Source organism: Vigna radiata, chromosome 9 (assembly GCF_000741045.1).
Source record: "Vigna radiata var. radiata cultivar VC1973A chromosome 9, Vradiata_ver6, whole genome shotgun sequence".
NCBI classification, from domain to species: domain Eukaryota; kingdom Viridiplantae; phylum Streptophyta; class Magnoliopsida; order Fabales; family Fabaceae; genus Vigna; species Vigna radiata.
The window spans coordinates 2,937,010-2,957,875 of NC_028359.1; the positions used below are offsets into that span (position 1 = coordinate 2,937,010).

A 20,866-nucleotide genomic window follows, 5' to 3' on the forward strand; every position below is an offset into this window, starting at 1 on the left:
AAAGGGAGCTGCACCTCCAAAACGTTTTTCGTGCACCTCCAATATTTATTTCGAAAGTCGATTTTGACAAAATTAGATTTCGAAAACTAATTTTACTGAATTTTGAAATATGATAAAAATAAATGAACTTTAATTTAATTTTTTAATTTTTTTCAACAATAAACCTATAATTCATGTACAAAATTATTAATCAAATGAAAATAAATAAAAACATCTATATTAAATTCAAAATAAAATAAAATATTTTTTTTTAAGAAAAACACTCAATAAATTTCAAAATCCGATTGAATCTTCATCGAATTTCAAAAGTATGTTGGCTCCAAGGAAAAATAGCTCTTATTTTGTCAATTTGGGCCTCATTGAATGTTCATCTTTTCATAATCAATTATCCTTAATATCATTTGTTTATGAATACGTGCTAAGTTACAATTGTATATAAAAGGGACATTTTTCAATTTCTTATCACTCTTATTAACTAAATAAAATAAATAAATATCAAGCCAAGGCAACAAATAATTATAAAAACCTAGTTATGAACTACATATAAAGGACGAATTTTACAGAATTTCATAGAGCGAAGTGAATAACAATAATAATTAAATTTAATCTTAAAACCTATACATGTTATATTGGTGAAATGAGGGCTAAATTTGGTTTAGTCTTTAAAAACATTGGCGCGTGAATGTGAACGAAGAGTGTGAGGGTGAAGTTGACGCGACTTGAATCCGCGAGACGCAACGTAAACGAAGAAGAAGGGTTTTAGCCAAACCTCACTATTACCTTCCCGCGCTGAGTGAGGGTTTAAGCTCACTCACTTACTCACTGAGTCACCTCAAATTCTTAATTTCCAATGGAAGAAGAAATGGCGATGGACTCTTCTCCGAATCCCGGTGATAGTTTCTTCGACCCTCAGAATCTCTCTTCGCGACAGCAGTTCCGCAGATATGGGTATCGTATTTCATTCTCTCGATTCAAACCAGTGTCACTCTCTGAATAACGAATTCTTAACTTCAATCTTCGTTTATCACATGTAAATAAATTGCCGTATGTTTTACTTTTACTTCGGAGGCGCCGGGGTTTTTTGCAATTAGGGTTTATGCCTCTCACCAATCGAGCAGGTTTAAGTTGTGTTTGTCAATTAGAAAAAAAGGGGCAAAATGTTCAAAGCAACAGTTCGTGTCGAAAGTTTTTTCGAATCTGAACACTTGATATAATTTTAGTTGTTTTGGGGTTTGCCTGGGCAAGTTTCTTTTGTAACGACTTCTAGGAGCGATAGGGAAAGAAAAAAAAAAGGAAATGTACTTCTCCATAAGTTAAAATTAGTTATGCATACAGTAATATGTAGCTCTCTCATCAAACTTTCTCTGAAGTTTTGCATTTAAACTTGTTGATAGACTATAGACAAGTTTGTCCAAACATTAGGAAAGCCGAACAGTGAGGTTAGTGTTGAAGGATTGACTGGAGGAAAGCTTATGATGACGCTCTGATAGTGTCTTGAGTTGTTAAATTCGCCTACATTTGTCGTGGTTTCATCTTTTGAGTTATCGAACTGCATTTTGTGTATTGTGGAGGGTTGGTGTGTTAGATGTTATATGGAACCACCGAATGTTTTTTGGAATATAGAATGCATCATGTAAACTGTATGATTTTTTTTTTTCAAAGTAGTGGCTATTCAACTACAGCTCCTTTGGGGCTGATCACCATTTAAAACACTGAGAGAACATCGTGATTTAATCTATTGCTTCATCTTTACGTCTTCTGTAGCTGCAAAATGTTGTCCTGCTTGGATTTTAATAGTATTCTGTAAACTTGTGTCAATTTTTTATAATGCAATTTTTGCAGGAAGAGGCACTCAACTTCAGGTGCTTCAATCCAACTGGACAACTCGGCTTCCAAGTTGAGTGAAACTGGGTTGTTATATGATGGCCAAAGCATCCATAGTCCTACTAATGCAGCACTTGTTCTTGAAAATATTAAACAAGAGGTTGAGAGTTATGATGCTGATTACTTGGAAGAGAAGACACCATATTCCACTAGGAGGAGGTTGTCCACTGACGTTCCTGGTGTTCCTGGTGTGGATGCTGGTTTTGATTCTGTTCGCTACTCATTAAAGGCTTGTAAGACAGAGGGTGACACATTGGGAGATGGTGTGGACACAATATTTACTTTGTTTGCATCTCTGCTTGATTCTTCATTACAAGGTAATGCAAGTATGTTTTTGTTTATTTACCCTAGTACCTGGAAAAAATTATTTCATTCATCTTCATTTTCTCATTTCTCTAAATGTGGAAACAAAATTATTGCTTTGAAGCTTGAAATTATCTTCATTTTCTCATTTCTGTAAATGTGGATACAAAATTACTGCTTTTTCTTACCTTTTGCTTTTATGTGTTTGGAATCGGCTGGAGCATAATGGCTGATAATATAAGATGAACACTATTTCTTTCTCTGTTATAATTTAAACTCTTTATTATTAACAAAGTAAAAGTAAAGCTCGTCTGTTTATTTCCTGGGCATTTTAGTTGCTCCCATTTCTCCTTGGAGAAGAATAGATCTTGTTGATGCAAATGCGATTTTTTTTGTCATCATTCTGTACCAAAAAAAAGAAAGAAACTGTGTAATATTTATTGTATTTTTTTTACAGGACTGATGCCTATTGCTGATTTGATACTAAGAGTCGAGAATGCATGTCGAAATGTTTCAGAGTCTATAAGGTTTGTTTGCTACTAGACAACATAAATATTTGCATATGAAGCTGTATATCACAAACACTCAAGATAATTTTACTTAATTTTCCAGCCTTCCATCTCTTTGCCCATCTTCCTCTATTTTAGCAGTGTTCCACACACACACACACACACACACATATATATAATTTAGGAATTATGTTAGTTTTTACGTCTTGGAATGGTTAGGAACTGTCTTGCGGTATCTATCTTTACTTATTTTGTTTTATTATGCTGCCAACTTATTACTGTAAATTGTGACATTTTTACTATGAATATACTATGAACTTAATGTTGTTAAATAACTCTTATGGGTTGCAACCATAATGCTATAACAAGGTGTTTTTCAACCCCCTACTATAGGTAATTTTGAAGAGAGGCCCAGTACAGCTGTGCCATAGGCCATAATGACATGTTTATTAGTTGAAATTTTGTCCTTCTGCCATATTTCATCATTGATAGCCTAGCACAATTTGCCACATATCTTACATTTTCTTCCTAAAAGATCACATTTTAATCTATGCCATATGACTCAAATTTTTTGGGAGATGTTTAAATAAGAAAAATATTTCTCCATGCATAAAGTTACTATTCTTCCTATGCAAGATTAAAATTTTTTCTGTTTGTAAATTTGAGGTGAACATAGGGTATAGATATAGAAATATGTTGCTTGTTATACTTCCAGAAACTAGGATATTAACTGTTATTACTCGCGTATTAGAGGTATTGTTGATTCTATTTTGTATCTGTATTTGAAAACATGGATGATATTCAGTAGTATTGGATTTTTTGTTTTCGTTAACTTGAAGTGTAAACTCATTATTTACTTATTAATGGGGAGGTTTGTTGTAATTGATGCACGGTTCTCTGGTTAGCTGTCTCGGCTGTTTTAGAAGGACTCTTATTGTCATTCTGAATGTGTTTTGCTTTCTTTCCCTAATGAATTCTTAAATACAAATATTATTGGAAATCTCATATCAACTTGAGATATGACCAAATTATAGTATATAATTAGGTGTTATCCTTAGTTTACAAGTCGGTTTTATGTGTTCGAGTTAGGTTTTAAAATTCACTTTCTAAGATGATATCAAAACCTATCTAAACAAGATTTATCATGTTAACTGCTATTCTATTACCTACAAATATTTAGTCTCATGCTCACAATGTTGATTCTCAGTGTGAGAGAGTGTTGGAAATCTCATTTTGACTAGATATATGACTAAATTATAATATGAGTGGATTTATAAGCTGATTTTGTAAGGTTAAGTTAAACATAAAGTTCATTTGTTAAGAAATATGAATGAAAACTGAGAATTAAATTGAACTTTTAAACTATACTGAATAGTGTATAGACCAGAGAAGTATAGTACGAGTACTTGTTAATTGCAAAACAATGATTATAATATTATTGTGGCCTTTCTATTGTAGGTATGGTTTGAATGTAAGGCATCGTGTTGTTGAAGACAAGTTGATGAGGCAGAAGGCTCAACTTTTGCTTGATGAGGCGGCAACATGGTCTCTCTTGTGGTTCCTCTATGGGAAAGGAAATATATCTCAAACCATATATTTTTGGGATTTTAAGTATCTATTGTGTCTCTAACTTATATTGTGTTTTTTTTCACTTTTGGTTATTCAAATCTATTTCCTTATATTAGTTAGTTCATTCACTGACGTTCTTCTTTTTGTCTGAATCAACTCGTTCAATGATTAGGCTTCCCATTTGATTATGATAATTTTGAGTTTAAAATATATGGAAAACTCAATGTCGTATTTAATGATATCTTCATCTCAATATGAGATATAATTTGCATATTGGCAGAGCCTATTCTATTTACCACTATCTCACTATGAACTAGATAAAGAATTCCAAAGTTTTCTCCAAAGGAAATAATTCTACCCATATATATATATATATATATATATATATATATATATATATATATATATATATATAGTCTGTGAGTTCCTTTAAATAGCTATATTGTTATAGGAGAGACGTGAAATTGAGTGGCTCTACAGCTATAATTCATTTTCCCACATGTTAATAGTGGCCTTTTCTTTGGATTTTTTTTATGCTTCATTTTTTTTTTTTAAATTTTTTCTTATAGTTGTTTGTTTATATTTCAGTGACTGAAGAACTATCTAAAGATCAAATACTGGTAATACTTGTGTGATTCTACTTTACTTAACTGCGTAAAGGAAACAATCTAGGAATGTGCTTATTAAAATTTTCTAACCTATCACAGGTGTCGGGAACCTCACATGTGGTGGCTTGTGAGTTTGTTGTGGAGGATCATACAGCTCAATTATGCCTTCGGATAGTCCAGTGGTTAGAAGGTTTAGCTTCTAAAGCACTTGACTTGGAAGCGAAGGTAGCTTTTGGATATTTCTGCATGGAATTTTTCTTCTTTCACTAATAATATCTTTTATTTTTATTTTCAGTTTAGTTGGACACACTAACAATGAAATTTTTTTTACACTATCATGTAATCATGGACTATCATATAATTGAAAATTCTTGACTTTTGTGATGATTATTTTAAAAAAACATATGTATTGTTAATTTCTTAATGGCCAATAGAATACATATTTTTACTATAATGTTGTATCATCCTATTTTCATGTGAGATGTTCGGTTCTTGACATGGTAGATTGTGTTGAAGATCCAACATTGATTAGATATACGACCAAATTATAATACATAAGTCGGTAAACATTTCGTGAGTTTTAGTTATGTCTAAAATCCACACTTTCTAAGAGTTATCATTGCCACACTATTGTGAATTAAACTAAATGTTCAATGATATGATAGACAGTACTTATTGTAAAAAAAAAGAAAAAATTAATCGTGGCTCAACTTATGGTTAGTATAGAATTGGAAATCATTTTGTTTTTTTATTAGGTATATGACAAAAACCACCTTTTGATACACTGTTAGTTTGTAGCTTTGTTGGAAGTCCACCTTTCAAGTGAAAGTCAACTATCTCTATTTAATAGTTTATATTGTTTTACTTTATTTGCATAAATATCATTGTTTGATTAAACATTAACTGTTTTGAATTCTTCCTATATTCATGCAGGTGCGTGGATCTCATGTGGGTAGTTATCTCCCTAACTGTGGAGTTTGGCATCATACTCAGCGTTACCTGAAGAAAAGAACTCTTGACATGAATGTTGTTCATCACTTGGACTTTGATGCCCCAACTCGTGAAAATGCTAATCTTTTACCTGATGACAAGGTATGGGACAATTGCTGCTTGCAATTCTTTTGCACCTTTAACTTGGTTGTGTCTATGATCTATATTAATGGATATGCTAATTTATTTGTCTTGTATGTTATTAGCTTTTGACCGTTCCTACAGAAATTTAATTGCCCTTATGCTCATTGTTGGTTCATAAACAAATTATCTTTCTTAAGCAATATGCATTCCATATTTTTAATAACTGCACTGAGTACTTAAAACTCAGCAAACTTATGCTAGGTTTGGGTAGTATCTGTTATATTGCAATAATTTGTAATACATGGATTTTTAATTTGTTCATTTAATTATGCTGTGGTGAACAGACAGTGGTGGTCTGATAACAATGCTCTTGATTCAAACTTGAATTTGAATGATAAAATTGACTGAGTTGTTGTACTTAGCTTATGTGTGTGTGTATATATATGTTTAATAGCTTTTTTGGTTTGTTATGTTGATTTTTTCAATGTGTCCCAATATTTTGAAAGTTCCTAATTTAAAAGACGAGTCAAAGTAAACTCTTCTGTCAAATATATGGTGATGGTGTTATTATAGTGGCATGTGACATTCGGTGCTTGTGGCACATGTCATTTCCTTATGATAGAATATTCTGTTTTATATCTTATAGGTTGTAATTTCCTAATTATTTATGATGACATAGAATAGTGAGGGTGTGTGCACTCTCCTAGTTGGTTAGTTCACAATGTAGTATGCCAATGATGTTTTGTTTTTTTTGATACAGAAACAAGATGAATCTCTTCTAGAAGATGTGTGGACTCTTTTAAGGGCTGGAAGGCTAGAAGAGGCTTGTGGACTTTGCCGGTCTGCTGGACAGGTGACCATAACTTTTACCCTGATAAGTTTATGGACTTCATTAGTCTATGCTTCACATATTAGCATCTTGTTATTTTTCCAGCCATGGAGAGCTTCTTCTCTTTACCCATTTGGAGGATTGAACCAGTTTCCTTCTGTTGAAGTTCTGGTCAAGAATGGTAAAAATAGAACTTTGCAAGCTGTTGAGTTTGAAAGTGGTATTGGTCATCAGTGGCATCTTTGGAAATGGGCTTCATATTGTGCATCAGAGGTAGGGTTCTGTGTTTGCACTTATGAAACAATCTTCTTTGTTTTATTGATGTTTGTGCTACCTGTGTTTTGATACTTTCCTCCCTAGATTTTCACTTAAAAGTTTGATTATTGGAAATGGAGTTATGCCTAATGTGCTCTCTTAGGTAAATCTTGTATATATCTGAATCGGTTTTCCCTAAAAAGTTCGTAGGACCTGATTGGAATTTCATGACATCATAAGGCCTTATTGATAGAGTATGATATCTTTTAATTCTATGTAGCATTTGATGCATCATTTTAGAAGGTAATGTATTGTATGAGATAATAGGATGATATTTTATTATGATGATTATAGAAACATTGGACAGGACAATAATTTTTTTTTTTTATAAAAATACTTTTACCTTTTTTATTAAAAGACAAATACTTTTTACTTAAAGTATACGAATTGAGTTTTGTAATTTTGCTTAGAAATAACAGTGGACATTCAATAATAATAAAAAAATTATACTTTGGATACTGATATTCACAAAATTTTAAAAATAGTAGATCCCTTAGTTAATGACCGCCTGGCTGGTTTTAGGGGATATTATTAAATCATGCTGAATATGTAGCCAAACAATCCTTTGTTGTACAATAACTTTTTGTGAATGAATGGAATACGAGTGTATAAGATATCTTCAAAATAAACTTTCTTCCCTCCCTTTTTTCACGTTTTTTTCTGTGCTGTCAACTTTTTAGATTTTAGGTTCTTTATACCAGTTCATGAAGTTATTTGATTATTAAGACATTTTCAAACTATTTTTCGTTCATTGAAAATGAAAACCTCCTAATTGCATTTTTGTTTTCCAGAAAATAGCAGAGCAAGGGGGGAAATGTGAAGCAGCTGTATATGCAGCCCAGTGTAGCAACCTTAAACGGATGCTTCCACTCTGCAATGACTGGGAGGTCTCTCTCTCTCTCTCTCTCTCTCAAAAGTGTTTTGTAAGATTTTTGTTCTTTCATCCATAGATATGGAGAATATGCATTCTATGAGCATACTGGCATGCGAAGGCATCGTCATGGGACTGAAAACAAGCTACTTAGCTGTAACAGTTATTAAACTGATGTTTAGTCCTTTAACGTAGTTATCAATCCCATATTGTGCTATGTAGTAATTGAACCCTAAGATGCTTTAGCAGGATAGTAGAAAGTGGGATGCTACTGTTGCAAATCCGATAGAGAAAAGACATATAACACACATATAAATGCTAAACAAGCAGTATATTCTAAATTTGAAGACATGTTTGAAAGAATAAGAAGTGCTGGACAATAATCATGAGAGGTGGTGAATTCTTACAAAAGTGTTCTAACAATACCCTCTTCTAACACATATTCCTTAAATCACTTGATGTGTGTTTTGAGGAGCAATCTTGATAGTCATAATGTTCCAATAAAAATTTGTGGAAGATGAGGGACAAGCAGGAACACAATTTTAGACTGATTTGATTCTCATTGGTCTACATCTAGTTCAATCCAACCTACTTGAGATGAGTTGTTTTATTATTCTTGAAATTCAACGGTTACATGAACAAAACAACAAATAATATGCAACACACACGAGGATATGATTTCTTTTGAAACCCTGTAAAGAAAAGACTAAGTGCAGAATATAGTATGTAATTGTAAACTTCACCTTTAAAACGGTTTGAGTGAAATATGCCTACATGGTAGACATAGTTAATCCTTGAATGATAGACTCTAATTCTAATGTGTTTCTGTTAGGAATAAAAGAGAGTAAGTTAGAACACGTGTGAGACACGTGTAAGGAGAGTAGTATGTTTGTTAGAAGAGAGAGAGGGTATAAATAATAAACNGAATAGGGGGAGAGGGGATATCGGATAGTTATTACCTTTTGGGTATAGACTGGATATTTTCCAGCGGAGGAAGGTTAGGCTTCCTTGGGGGTGATTCTTGTATTCACTCATACACCATTAATACATACATATATACCTTTCCATTGATTATTCGAGAGTTGTGGTGAGAAGAGGGAATAAATTAGGTTATCTTTATAAAGTAACCTAACAGATTGGTCCGACCTGCCGGATCTGTTTCGGAGGGAACCAGCGGGAAGAACAGCGAAGGAGAATGGAGAAAAGAATGGACGCGATAGAGTCGACAATGAAAGAAGTGATGGTAGAGGTGCGAGCGATAACTCGCGAGTTCCGACGACGCTCCAGGAACCGAGATCGAAGCTCCGAAGGAAGACGTAATTTCGTCAATGTTGGACGTAGGCCACGACCGCCGGAAAACTCGAGAGAGAAATCGGAAGAAGACAGAGGAGAAGTTCGACGCAGTCGGAGGAAGCGCGTTGAACTACCTACGTTTGAAGGTGCGGATCCCATGGGCTGGATCGCACAGGCAGAGAAAATCTTCGAACGCCAGAGCGCGACGGAGAAGGAGAAGATGAAGTTCGTCTATAGATGCATGGAGAGAGGTTTAGGGAGTTTCTGGTTCCGCTTCTGGCGGAAGAAAACCACGTATCTGACGTGGAAGAGGTTCACCGATGATCTAACGCGGAGGTTTGGCGGACGAAATCGGGACACCGTTTTTGAGGAGCTAGCAGCGGTGCTACGGAAGGAGAGCGTCGACAAGGACATCCAAGAGTTGGAAATTCTGGTGCCGCAACCATCGGGAAAACCAGGTCACTCCTCATTTTCTGTCCCTGTAGATCTTACAACCAGCATTATGACGGGTGTTGAGGCTGATGTGGCCACTGAGCGAAGACCAGATTCATCCTCGTTGATTTGTGCTCAGTTGGGTCTTGAGCTGACAGTATTGAACAGTGATTTCTTTATGACATAGTGACAGAACGAAAAGCTGCTGCAAATAGAACGTTTGATTCCAAAAGGGACAGTTTTGTAAAAAAAAAGAGTGATGAGGAGATTTTGAGCCCTCGGGAGAGAAGGATTATGGGTGGTTGTACTGCTTTTGTTAATGATGTTTCTCTTCCCTACTTGAATCAAGATGATGTGTATGGGGATTTTGGGGGAGCTCATTGTGTGATTAAAGGGGGTTACAGTTCCGTTGTTAGTTCCGTTGTTGAGTATCTGGGAGAAGGAATTATAATTCACTTGAACCACGTTGTAACAAATATGTCATATGGTATCAAGGAACCACGTTGTAACACTATATTTCTCGGTTTGTTGAGGAAGGAGGAGGAAAGTGGTATGGCTATTGCCAAGAGCGACAGCCACAGTGAACCTTGTACTTCATACAATTGTTACAAAGTAGCAGCCTTGACTGAGACCATATTAGACACAAGTCAAGTCTCTAATCTAAAAGACCGGTATGTTCTCGGCGAGCAATTGGGTTGGGGACAGTTTGGTGTCATAATGGCATGTTCGGACAACTTAACAAGAGAGGTTTTGGCCTGCAAATCAATTGCTAAAGATAGGTTGGTTACTTCGGATGATTTGAGGACTGTAAAACTTGAGATGGAGATAATGGCTAGGCCATCCGGTCACCCCAATGTTGTGGACCTCAAAGCAATTTATGAAGAGGAAGGCTTTGTTCACTTGGTGATGGAATGTTGTACTGGAGAAGAGTTTTTTCAGCTATTAGAGAAGCATGAATGGTTTTCAGAATTTGAAGCCAGGATTATCTTCAGGCACCTTATGCATGCGGTTTGGTATTGTCATGAAAACGGGGTTGTTCATAGAGATTTGAAGCCTGAGAACATTCTCTTAGCAACAAGATCCTCTTCATCTCCTATTAAATTGGCAGATTTCGGATTAGCAACCTACATTAAGGAGCTGGGTCAAAGTTATAAAATCAAAGTTTATACAGCAAATGGCCATGAGTACTTTGGAGCAACAACTGAGGAGAGAAACAGTAGAGGTCACTGCTTTATGTTCAGGAATGTCGGGAATATAATTGGGGCTCCTGTCCTGATTGCATTAGTGGTTGGTAAGGCAGCCATAGATGGTCAAATCTTGAGCTCTTCTGATCATGTTAAACATGCCTTGAAGGGTCTCCGAAAATTTTTTGGGCAGGATTCAGTTCCAGATCCTGTTACATACGTGGTGATTGATGGGGATACTGTTTGGGGGGCGATGATGAATGGACTACGCGAGTCTGTTATCAAAATGGACATATTGAGCACTGGGAATGAATATAGTGCTGAGGTGAAGGGATTAGCAATCAGAGACAAACTTTATCTCTTTGAGTTGGGAGGTTTGGAGGTGAATTTAGAAGCTACCTGTTTGGCATCCCTGGAAAAAATGAAAGTAGATTGGTGGCAGCTGAGCATGAAGATTGAGCAGGAAGAATGGAAGACATCGGTGGAGGATTTGAGGAGCCGAATGTTTGAAGCTGATAGAATCCAGGAAGAATGGAAGATATTGGAAGAGGATTTGCCACCACCCAAGCCTCCAGACTTGAATTGGAGGGTGTCACCTGGGAAGAGGAGCATTACGACAAATAACAGTTTTCTAACTTCAACCTTGAGGACAAGGTTGATTTTGAGAGGTGGAGTAATGTTAGGAATAAAAGAGAGTAAGTTAGAACACGTGTGAGACACGTGTAAGGAGAGTAGTATGTTTGTTAGAAGAGAGAGAGGGTATAAATAATAAACTGAATAGGGGGAGAGGGGATATCGGATAGTTATTACCTTTTGGGTATAGACTGGATATTTTCCAGCGGAGGAAGGTTAGGCTTCCTTGGGGGTGATTCTTGTATTCACTCATACACCATTAATACATACATATATACCTTTCCATTGATTATTCGAGAGTTGTGGTGAGAAGAGGGAATAAATTAGGTTATCTTTATAAAGTAACCTAACAGTTTCACTCCCATGTGAATCTGAAGAACTGTTTTATTTATTAGTTTTTTCCATTGTACTATCATTATTGGAAGCATTATTTATAGTGTAACACCTAACGTTGCAGTCAGCATGCTGGGCAATGGCAAAGTCTTGGCTAGATGTGCAAGTGGACTTGGAAATCACTCGCTCACAGCCAGGGGGAGTTGATCAACTTAGAACATTTGGAGATGTAATTGATGGAAGCCCTGGACGTGCCGATGGTTCTTTTGAGCCTTCTAATGGACCTGAAAATTGGCCAATTCAAGTTTTGAATCAACAACCTCGACAGCTCTCATCTCTTCTTCAAAAACTTCATTCTGGGTAGTTGTGTAATTCTTTTTGCTTTGTAATCTTTGCTATGGTTGTTACAATCCGTTCGTTTTCTGTTCTAGGGAAATGATCCATGAGTCTGTTACTAGACAATGCAAGGAGCAACAACGTCAAATTCAGGTATTTTTTGTCATTTTTAAACTGTTTCATATTCAAACATTTTATAATTTTATATCATTTCCACTATCATAAGAAAAGGAAATAAGGGGAATGTAAACTTTTGATTTTCTAATTCCAACTATATGTAAACCTGTGGCTGCTGATGAGAAGATATAGAGCCTTTTACACAAAGGATGATCTTTAGCTTTCTTTTTAATTTTAATTACATTGAAGAAACTCCATAGGGCAGACAGAACAATGTTACTCTTTAAATTTCTCTTTAACTTACTGTATATTTTTTCTTTACTGATGTCCTGAGGGGTATATGGCTTCACAGATGACTTTAATGCTAGGGGACATACCACGCGTACTAGACCTTATATGGTCATGGATAGCTCCTACTGAAGATAATCAGAATGTATTTAGGTAAGTGTTATTACAGCTCTTCATGCCATCTTGTTCTGCTTGCTGTATGGGAAAAACTCAGACTTCCCAACATTCTTTTACTGCATATAAATCACCTTTTGAACAATTTTTCATATATTCAAGATTCAGTTGGACTTTTCTTTTAAAATGTCAATCTTACGCGTTGTCATTCTTCTCAGCCAAGTCTCCTTACCTCTGAAATATTGGGATCATGCTTTCACTACTGCAGTTTATCTCTGATAGGGTGTTAAGGGTTTATGAGAGGAGGAAGAGAAATTAATGTTTGGTTAGGCGGTTAGGGGGAGTGTTTAATTGCTAGCAATTCAGTTAACAGTTGGTTAGGATAGGGGGAACCTTAATAAAAAGGTTGAGGGCAATTGTAAAGGGTTAGCTTTTGATATTCTTGTATAGACAGGAGGTTGTTCCTGTGGAGGGAAAGTGTTCCCTTGGGAGTTTGGGTGCTGTACTTGTACATTCTGTGAATACAAGAACAATATAGAGTTTTGTTTCTCAGTTGCCGTGCGTGTGAGTGTTGAGTGCGTGACAGATAGATTCCTTTACTAAAGAAATCTATTAACCTCATTAATAGATTACCATCTGCATCTTTGAATTATTCTGTACCCATATACATGTCGTTTTATTATCTGTTTTTCATTTAATACACTACCCCTGGGTTGGATCACACTGACCTGAGGCTTCTTCCTCACGACAAACCATGGGTCTGCTGTTGGACAATGCCATTTTGCAGTGTCCAAAGCAACCACAATGAGCTGGCTTGGAAAACCCAATTCATTACTTCCATCTTACAGGACCCTATGAAATTACACTGCCGATGGCAGACCTGTGATTGAGCAAGTGTAATTTAGGAGGAAGTAGTTGGGCCACAGCAGAATGGGCCCACGTAAGGGTAGTTTTTTTTTTTATAAACTGTAAATGTGTTAATGGGGATACTGTTGACCAAAATATTTTATGCACTCTCACAGGCCGTGTGGAGATCCTCAAATGATACGATTTGGTGCACATCTGGTCCTTGTGCTTCGATATTTATTAGCCGAGGAAATGAAGGACACCTTCAAGGACAAAATTCTAAGTGTTGGCGATAATATTTTGCATTTGTAAGTAATTTTGTGTAATCTTTCTGCCCTTTTTCTCTCAAATAATATTAGATGGAAGATGGCCATATTTAGACATTACCTTAGCATTCCTGTTGTTGCATGAGTTCCTGGTCTGTGACTTTTAACATAGTTTTAAGTATAATGGAAGCAGGAAAACATTGTTGAGTGAAAATTTGCTTTGCTATATTCATTTATTGGAATGGAAAAACATTAGGTATGCCCTATTTCTCTTTTCAAAGGAGCATGAAGAGTTGGTGGGCATATATGCTTCTCAGCTTGCATGTCACCGTTGCATTGATCTCTTTGTACACATGATGGAGCTTAGGCTGCACAGCAGGTAATTTGGACTCATTCCCTGTTACCCATTCTGTTTTTTTTTTTTTTTTCCTTTTGCATTAATCATGTCACCATGTCTGTTGTTAATCTAACTTCTTTTTTTGTTGATGATATAATATCTGTTCTTGTTATATGCTTCATGGTGATTCTGTCAAGTGAACATGAAAGTTCATAACTGGCAAGTATGGACATTCATGATTTTAGACATCATATTTATGTATTTATTGAAGTAATTGTAGACAAAGGGTTCATGAGAGGGGAAAGGAAGTACAAAGAAAGAGGTTTGAAGATATTTTTCTAAAGCAGAAAAAAGCAACAATGAAGAACATTTAGTCAAAAAGCAAACCTGTCCTTTTCATCATACTTAAATGAAACCACTTAAATAAAGCCATGAGTTGTAACCTCGATACGACTATAAAACAAGCCTGTAACATAAAAGAGGTGAATGAAAAAAAGTGCTGAGTAAGTACATCACAATCCAAATACACCGAACACTAGTCATCAATTGTGCCTGTAAAATGTTTGTAATCCTAAATTCTATCAAGGAAGAAAGTTAACCTGCTTGGAAGAATGTAGGGGTGAAGTAGTTAGTCTTGGCTAATAGTTGGTTAGCTACATAAACAAATAGGGGGAAATTTGGGAGGGGGGTTATTCAGGGAATTGTGTTAAGTGAACTAAGCAAGCGAACAATTGTGTTAGAGGAATCTTTTGTATTAGAGCAAAGATCATTCTCCTTTTTTGGTTAATCTTCAGTCAAGCTTTAAAATTGTTTTTCCCCATTATTTCCTTGTTGGTTCCTAACAACTACGATGTATATTTTAATTGAACAGTGTACATGTCAAATACAAGATATTCCTTTCTGCTATGGAATATTTACCATTTTCTTCTCTGGATGATTCCAAGGGAAATTTTGAAGACATTATTGAGAGGTATGTAAGCTGTTGGTGTAGAATCTAATCTTTTATGTACATAGGAAGCTATTCCTTTTCATAATATATTCATTTGGAACAGAATTTTGTTGAGATCCCGAGAGATCAAGGTTGGCAAATACGATAACCTGTCAGATGTTGCAGAACAACACAGACTGCAGAGTCTTCAGAAAGCTAAAGTTATCCAATGGCTTTGCTTTACACCACCATCAACAATTACAAATGTCAAAGATGTCAGTAAAAAGCTTCTTCTTCGAGCACTGGTTCATAGGTAAATAATGCATCTACTAAATGTCTCATCATATGAGATTTTTCAGACAAACTGCGTTTGTGATAGTTAAGCAATTGAAATTAGTGAAACCTGTGAATGATGTTTGATCTTTCACCTCCAGTTTCTACAAAGATGTTTGCAATATCTTGTGCCAATTCTTATTTTCTACTCAACACGTGAACCCACCTATTGAGAATGTTGCCTTTGTATTATGTTAATTTTCAAGACTTATTAAAAGAATCTGATCTTTCCGGTCCTACTGTTGGCTGTTTTTGTATATAACTTGTATGTCATAGAATTTTTAATCCTTCCCCGCATTATTTGCTCTGCAATTTAGTTTTACCCCTCCATCTGAATTTTGCAACCCTTTTCGTCCTTCTCTAGCAACATACTCTTCAGGGAGTTTGCTTTGATTTCTATGTGGAGAGTGCCAGCAATGCCGATAGGTGCCCACACAGTACTTGGCTTTCTTGCTGAACCTTTAAAACAGCTTGCTGAAACTCTTGAGACCTCTGAGGATTATAATGTTTTTGAGGACCTGAGGGAGTTCCAAGACTGGGTATGCTGAACTAAGCTTTCATAGTTTATGTTTTGGAATTTCAATCCCATAATTTCTGACTTGACTGTAGCACTTAACATTTATATTTGTCCTGCATTCAACTAGCGTGAGTATTACTCTTGTGATGCAACCTATCGGAATTGGCTTAAAATTGAAGTGGAGAATGCAGAGGTTCCTGTCACTGAACTATCATTGGAGGAAAAGGAAAGGTCCATTTCAGCTGCCAAGGAAACACTGAATGCATCCCTTTCACTCCTACAAAGTGAGTTAGTTCACAACCTTGTTCAAAAATCTGATATTTTAGCAATATATTATTGTGAAACTTCTGTTCCTGTTTCAAAATTATTTAGTACATTGACATTTTAATAGACTTGAAATTCTCCTTTATGTAGGAAAAGAAACACCTTGGTTGGTTTCAACTGATCGTATGTATGAATCAGTTGAACCAGTTTTCCTTGAACTTCATGCAACAGCAATGCTCTGCCTGCCATCTGGAGAGTGTTTGTGTCCAGATGCTACTGTTTGTACTACACTTACGAGTGCTCTCTATTCTTCAGCTGGTGATGAGGTCGTCTTAAATCGACAATTAATGGTATGTTTTTCAACCATTGACAGCTTAAGCCACCAAATATAGTGTTGTTTCTTGAACCATTTATTCCTGTTTGAATGCTTAAGTCAACAAATATACTGCTGTTTCGTGAACCATTTATTTCAAAAGACAAGTTACATGCATTGCCGCTGTATTTTCTGGGAATCTTTAAGTAGGTACATATATGATTTAAAATGTGTAATGAGCCCCTATAATTTAAAAGTAAATGCTTGTTTCAAGAGCAGAAAATAAATACTTAAGAGTAAATAATTTAATTCAAAGATTTTCTTGGATCCAAAATTTAAATTTGCTTAGTATGTGTCTAATTGATGAATGGTGTACCTTGCAATGATAATTGTTGTATGGACTGGCGTTATCAATTTTCCGTTGTTCTCTTGGATAACTGTTATATTGACTGGCTTTTTCATGTTTACGATCTATTAATTTTGTAGGTTAATGTTTCTATATCTTCAAGGGACAGTTATTGTGTTGATGTTGTTCTTCGCTGCATAGCTATTGCTGGTGATGGACTTGAACCACATGAGCTCAATGATGGTGGTATTCTTGGCACCATCCTGGCTTCTGGTTTCAAAGGTAGAAATTTTATTAAATAATGGTTAGCTTTCATGAATTACAAGGTGTCACCTATCATTCAAATCCCTACCCTATCTTGATATGATACAGTGAATTAAGGGAGGTTTAAAAATAAATATGCAAAGACGTTTAAGTTAGATTAATCTATTGATCTTCAGTTGTGGAGTTGTTATCTTAAAGTTGGGTTAAAGCTTTGCGATTTCTCATTTTTTTATTCACTTCATTCCTTGTAATTATTGTGCAGAAATTTAGAAATTTAATTAATATCCATATTTATATTAAATTATCTACTAAATTTCTTAATATGCCTATTTTAATTCATATATCATTTCTCTTATTAAACATAGCTTTTATTGGTGCATTGAAATTGAAATTGAAATATCCAAAGCGTGTGGATAAATAGTTAATAACAGGTACAGTAGTGGCTTATATTTAGTCTGGTTTTAATTTTGGATTTGGCTATAATTTATTGTTTTTTATGATAAGTGCGTGATGGTTATTTGAAGCAATAGCTGTAGTTAGTTATTCTAGCTGTCTTATCTGTTACAGGAGGTTACAAAAAACTGCCTTTTGTCTCTACTAAAAATTTTGTTGAGTGGTTCTGAAAATAAAATCAAATAACAGAACCTTCTTCTCTTTCAATTTTCAGTTTCTCTAAACACTTCAGTGTGTAAAATAACTAATAAAAATACAATTCAAAAAATAGTGATTAATATACTTGAAAAAGAGAATGATTTTATTATTTTCATTCATTATAATTACGTTGTCCTTACCTCTATTTGTAACATTCTAATCTTCTAGAAAAAGGAAATAAGGAAACAAAATAGTTTAGAAGATCATATACATTTTTTCTTTAATTAAAAAGATTTTATAGATATTTTCTCTAATTGAGAAGATTCTATAGATATTTCCTCTTATTACAACAAATATTATCTAGGACTTTAAAATCACATAGAAATATGATTTTATTTTTTCTTCCGAAACCTTAATTGAAAAGTAACAGTAGCGTTTTGGTTGGGAACCCCTTCCTGTGACTTCTGAATTTTGTTGTCCTAATAAAACTGACTTTATGTAATTCAGTTCACACCTAGAATTTGGAATTGTTAAGAATTATTAAACCATGTCTTGGTCTGCTCTATACTTGTTTTTATCAAGAGCCAGTCCATAACATGGTATTGAAGCCTTTTTGTTGACCAGATAATCAGTAGCTTGGCTTCGCTGTTACTTCCATTCTACACTGTTGACTTAACTCAGAATGGTACACTGGGTCTATGTTTTCATGTTCCAAGCCTAAGAAGCTGTTCCGTGAAAGGTTTTATAAGAAATATAAAAACCATTCTTGGGATAAACTGCCTAAACACCTATAGGCTTAAAGCTTTCAGGATTAGGCGGTAATTGAGAGAAATTTCAAATATAAGTGTTTTCTGATTTGAATTTTATTGTTATATTTGTTTCTTCCATGGAATATAATACTGGATCATACCATTTTTAAGCTTGAGTTACAATCAGAGACCTGTGACAAATGGGTAGAAGATCCTGTAACTTTATTTCCTTATCACAGGTGAGCTTCCTCGGTTTCAAGCTGGAGTTACAATGGAGATATCCCGTTTGGATGCTTGGTATTCTGACAAAGATGGCAACTTAGAGTGTCCGGCAACCTACATAGTGAAAGGACTTTGTCGGAGGTGCTGCCTTCCAGAAGTCATTCTTCGTTGCATGCAAGTAAGTCAACAGATTGTACTGACATATATTTACATTTTTTGTGGATGTGAACTGTTAAAAACTCAAACTGTTGAGAATTTTTCCAATGGGAGTTCGTTGAATCACTCAGGAATAATTAATCAAATGGGTATCATTAATTAGTTGAGCAGTCAATTGTTTCTAAATAAAATATGTTCAGTGATTTTTTTCTTAACTTTTTTTGGAATTTTCAGAGTTTTATTATTTTAAACTTTTGTCTTACCAACAGGTCTCTGTTTCTCTAATGGGGTCCGGAGTCCTGCCTGACTGTCATGATACTTTGATAGAGCTGGTTGGCAGTCCGGAAACTGACTTTCTTCACTTGTTTAGTCAACAACAATTACAGGCAAGATTATACTTTCGTGTTTCTCAAAGAAACATTAGGCTCTATGCTTTATACTTCATCCTTCGTCTATTAGCCTATTTTATGTTTGCGCGGAGTCATGAGACCTAGTTATAAGGTTTTCATTATTGGCTGTACTGTAGCGCACAGGAGTAACTGAGGGAGACAGACAAGTCATCTTTTGCTATTCTTTTTAATGTTACTGAGACGCCCATTTTGATATTAAAAGTATGAAAGAAAATGAAATTGAATTCTAGCTCATAGAACTTGTTATGAAGATGTTCTTTCAAAAAGACCTATTGACTTTTCGTCAATTTCATTACATACACCTAGTTGTCCATTCCGTATATTTCTATCTAGATATGTAAGTCATTGAGCCACTGGATTATATGTACATGAAAAATATTAGAGCTGGTATGTTAGTTGCAACTAAAAATAGTTCTTATTTTTTCAATTTAACCCTGACTGGATGTTTTTATCTTTTCACTTATAGGAGTTTTTATTGTTCGAGAGGGAATACTCAATCTGCAAAATGGAAATTACAGAGGAATGATTACTGCCCCCTTGAGCTGAGCTTTGTTCGGTGCTTTTTCTGGAAACGCTTACACTTTCTTTTTTATGTAGTTATTAATTTGCTTTCGGAAGAAAGAGCGAGGATGAAAGTGTCTGGTGCTGATTGCACAGAGTGGCCGAACTCGAACCTGCTGCTATTTAATGCCTTCGCTGTTACCATTATTCAATATCTCAGGTTCGAGACTCGGGGTATTCCCCGAAATGCAAAATTGTTGAATAAAGTGTATCTGGAATTTTGCTTTTAGCCCAGTTCTTAAATTGTTAAAAAAGATCTACTTGTATATATAATTTGTATTATTTAAATCAGGCTTTTTCTTTTATATATATAAATCATCATTGTTCTCCTTTCCGCATTGCTTGGTCGTCTTTTATTTGCTTAATATCATGAAAGAGAAAAAAAAAGAAGGGGAAAAGGTCATTTGTATTGATATTAAGTTTCTTACAAAATAACAATGGAAGAGTGACGTTGGAGAAAGAATCGATTCTCTGCTAGGCAGAATCCGTTCTGGGTAGGTGAATTGGCAGAGGTGTGGTAGGTTGCAATGAAGATCTCGAAGGCGACTAAGGGAGGTTGGAATTGGAGAGGGTGGAAGCGAGTTGGTGGAGCGGAGATGGGAGATCGTTGGTGGAAGAAAGGGCGGCGTTGTGTCTCTCTTGGAATGGAAAGAAAAAAAGAAGACTAGATACATGCAAAAAATAATTCTTCTCCATTCCTTTCTAATCAATATATTTAGATTTTAATTGATCTTCTGAAAATGCAGGTTTAACTTGTAATTTTAAATTAATTACATAGATTAAAACTATTCTTTAATTTAATCACGCGTATTTTATTTTAATAATAATAATTTTTATTTTAAATACATTATAAAATTAACATCTTTAAAATTTTTCATAAATAATAACCTTTGTTTTTTTTTTTAAAAAGTTAATCAAATAAAGTTAATAGAACATTATTATATCAAATGGATGAAAAATAAATTTTTAATTGATTTTTCATGTCTTATATCCTTGGACATTTTAGAGAATGAATTGTGGCAGATTTTTTTTCTTTTTTTAAAGAAGAAAAGAAAATAAAAAATTAAATAT

At 34.8% G+C, this 20,866-nt stretch overlaps 1 protein-coding gene across 2 annotated transcripts; it reads left to right on the forward strand.

Annotated features, from left to right (window-relative positions):
* Window positions 1-655: 655 nt before the first annotated feature.
* On the forward strand, window positions 656-20,129 carry LOC106774194 (nuclear pore complex protein NUP107). 2 transcript variants are annotated; one of them, XM_022785957.1, is made up of 24 exons: window positions 656-948; window positions 1,843-2,201; window positions 2,645-2,714; window positions 4,155-4,270; window positions 4,854-4,885; window positions 4,973-5,098; window positions 5,807-5,965; window positions 6,708-6,800; window positions 6,882-7,049; window positions 7,883-7,978; window positions 11,962-12,197; window positions 12,269-12,326; window positions 12,643-12,731; window positions 13,715-13,846; window positions 13,998-14,183; window positions 15,013-15,111; window positions 15,194-15,382; window positions 15,767-15,941; window positions 16,047-16,203; window positions 16,334-16,533; window positions 16,983-17,124; window positions 18,686-18,846; window positions 19,094-19,210; window positions 19,701-20,129. In XM_022785957.1, exons 1-24 carry the CDS (start codon window positions 851-853, stop codon window positions 19,758-19,760), a joined length of 3,318 nt encoding a protein of 1,105 aa, XP_022641678.1. In that variant the 5' UTR covers window positions 656-850; the 3' UTR covers window positions 19,761-20,129. The 2 variants fall into 2 exon arrangements, with proteins under 2 accessions (XP_022641678.1, XP_014516582.1); XM_014661096.2 differs by having other exon boundaries at window positions 14,061-14,183.
* Window positions 20,130-20,866: the final 737 nt, after the last annotated feature.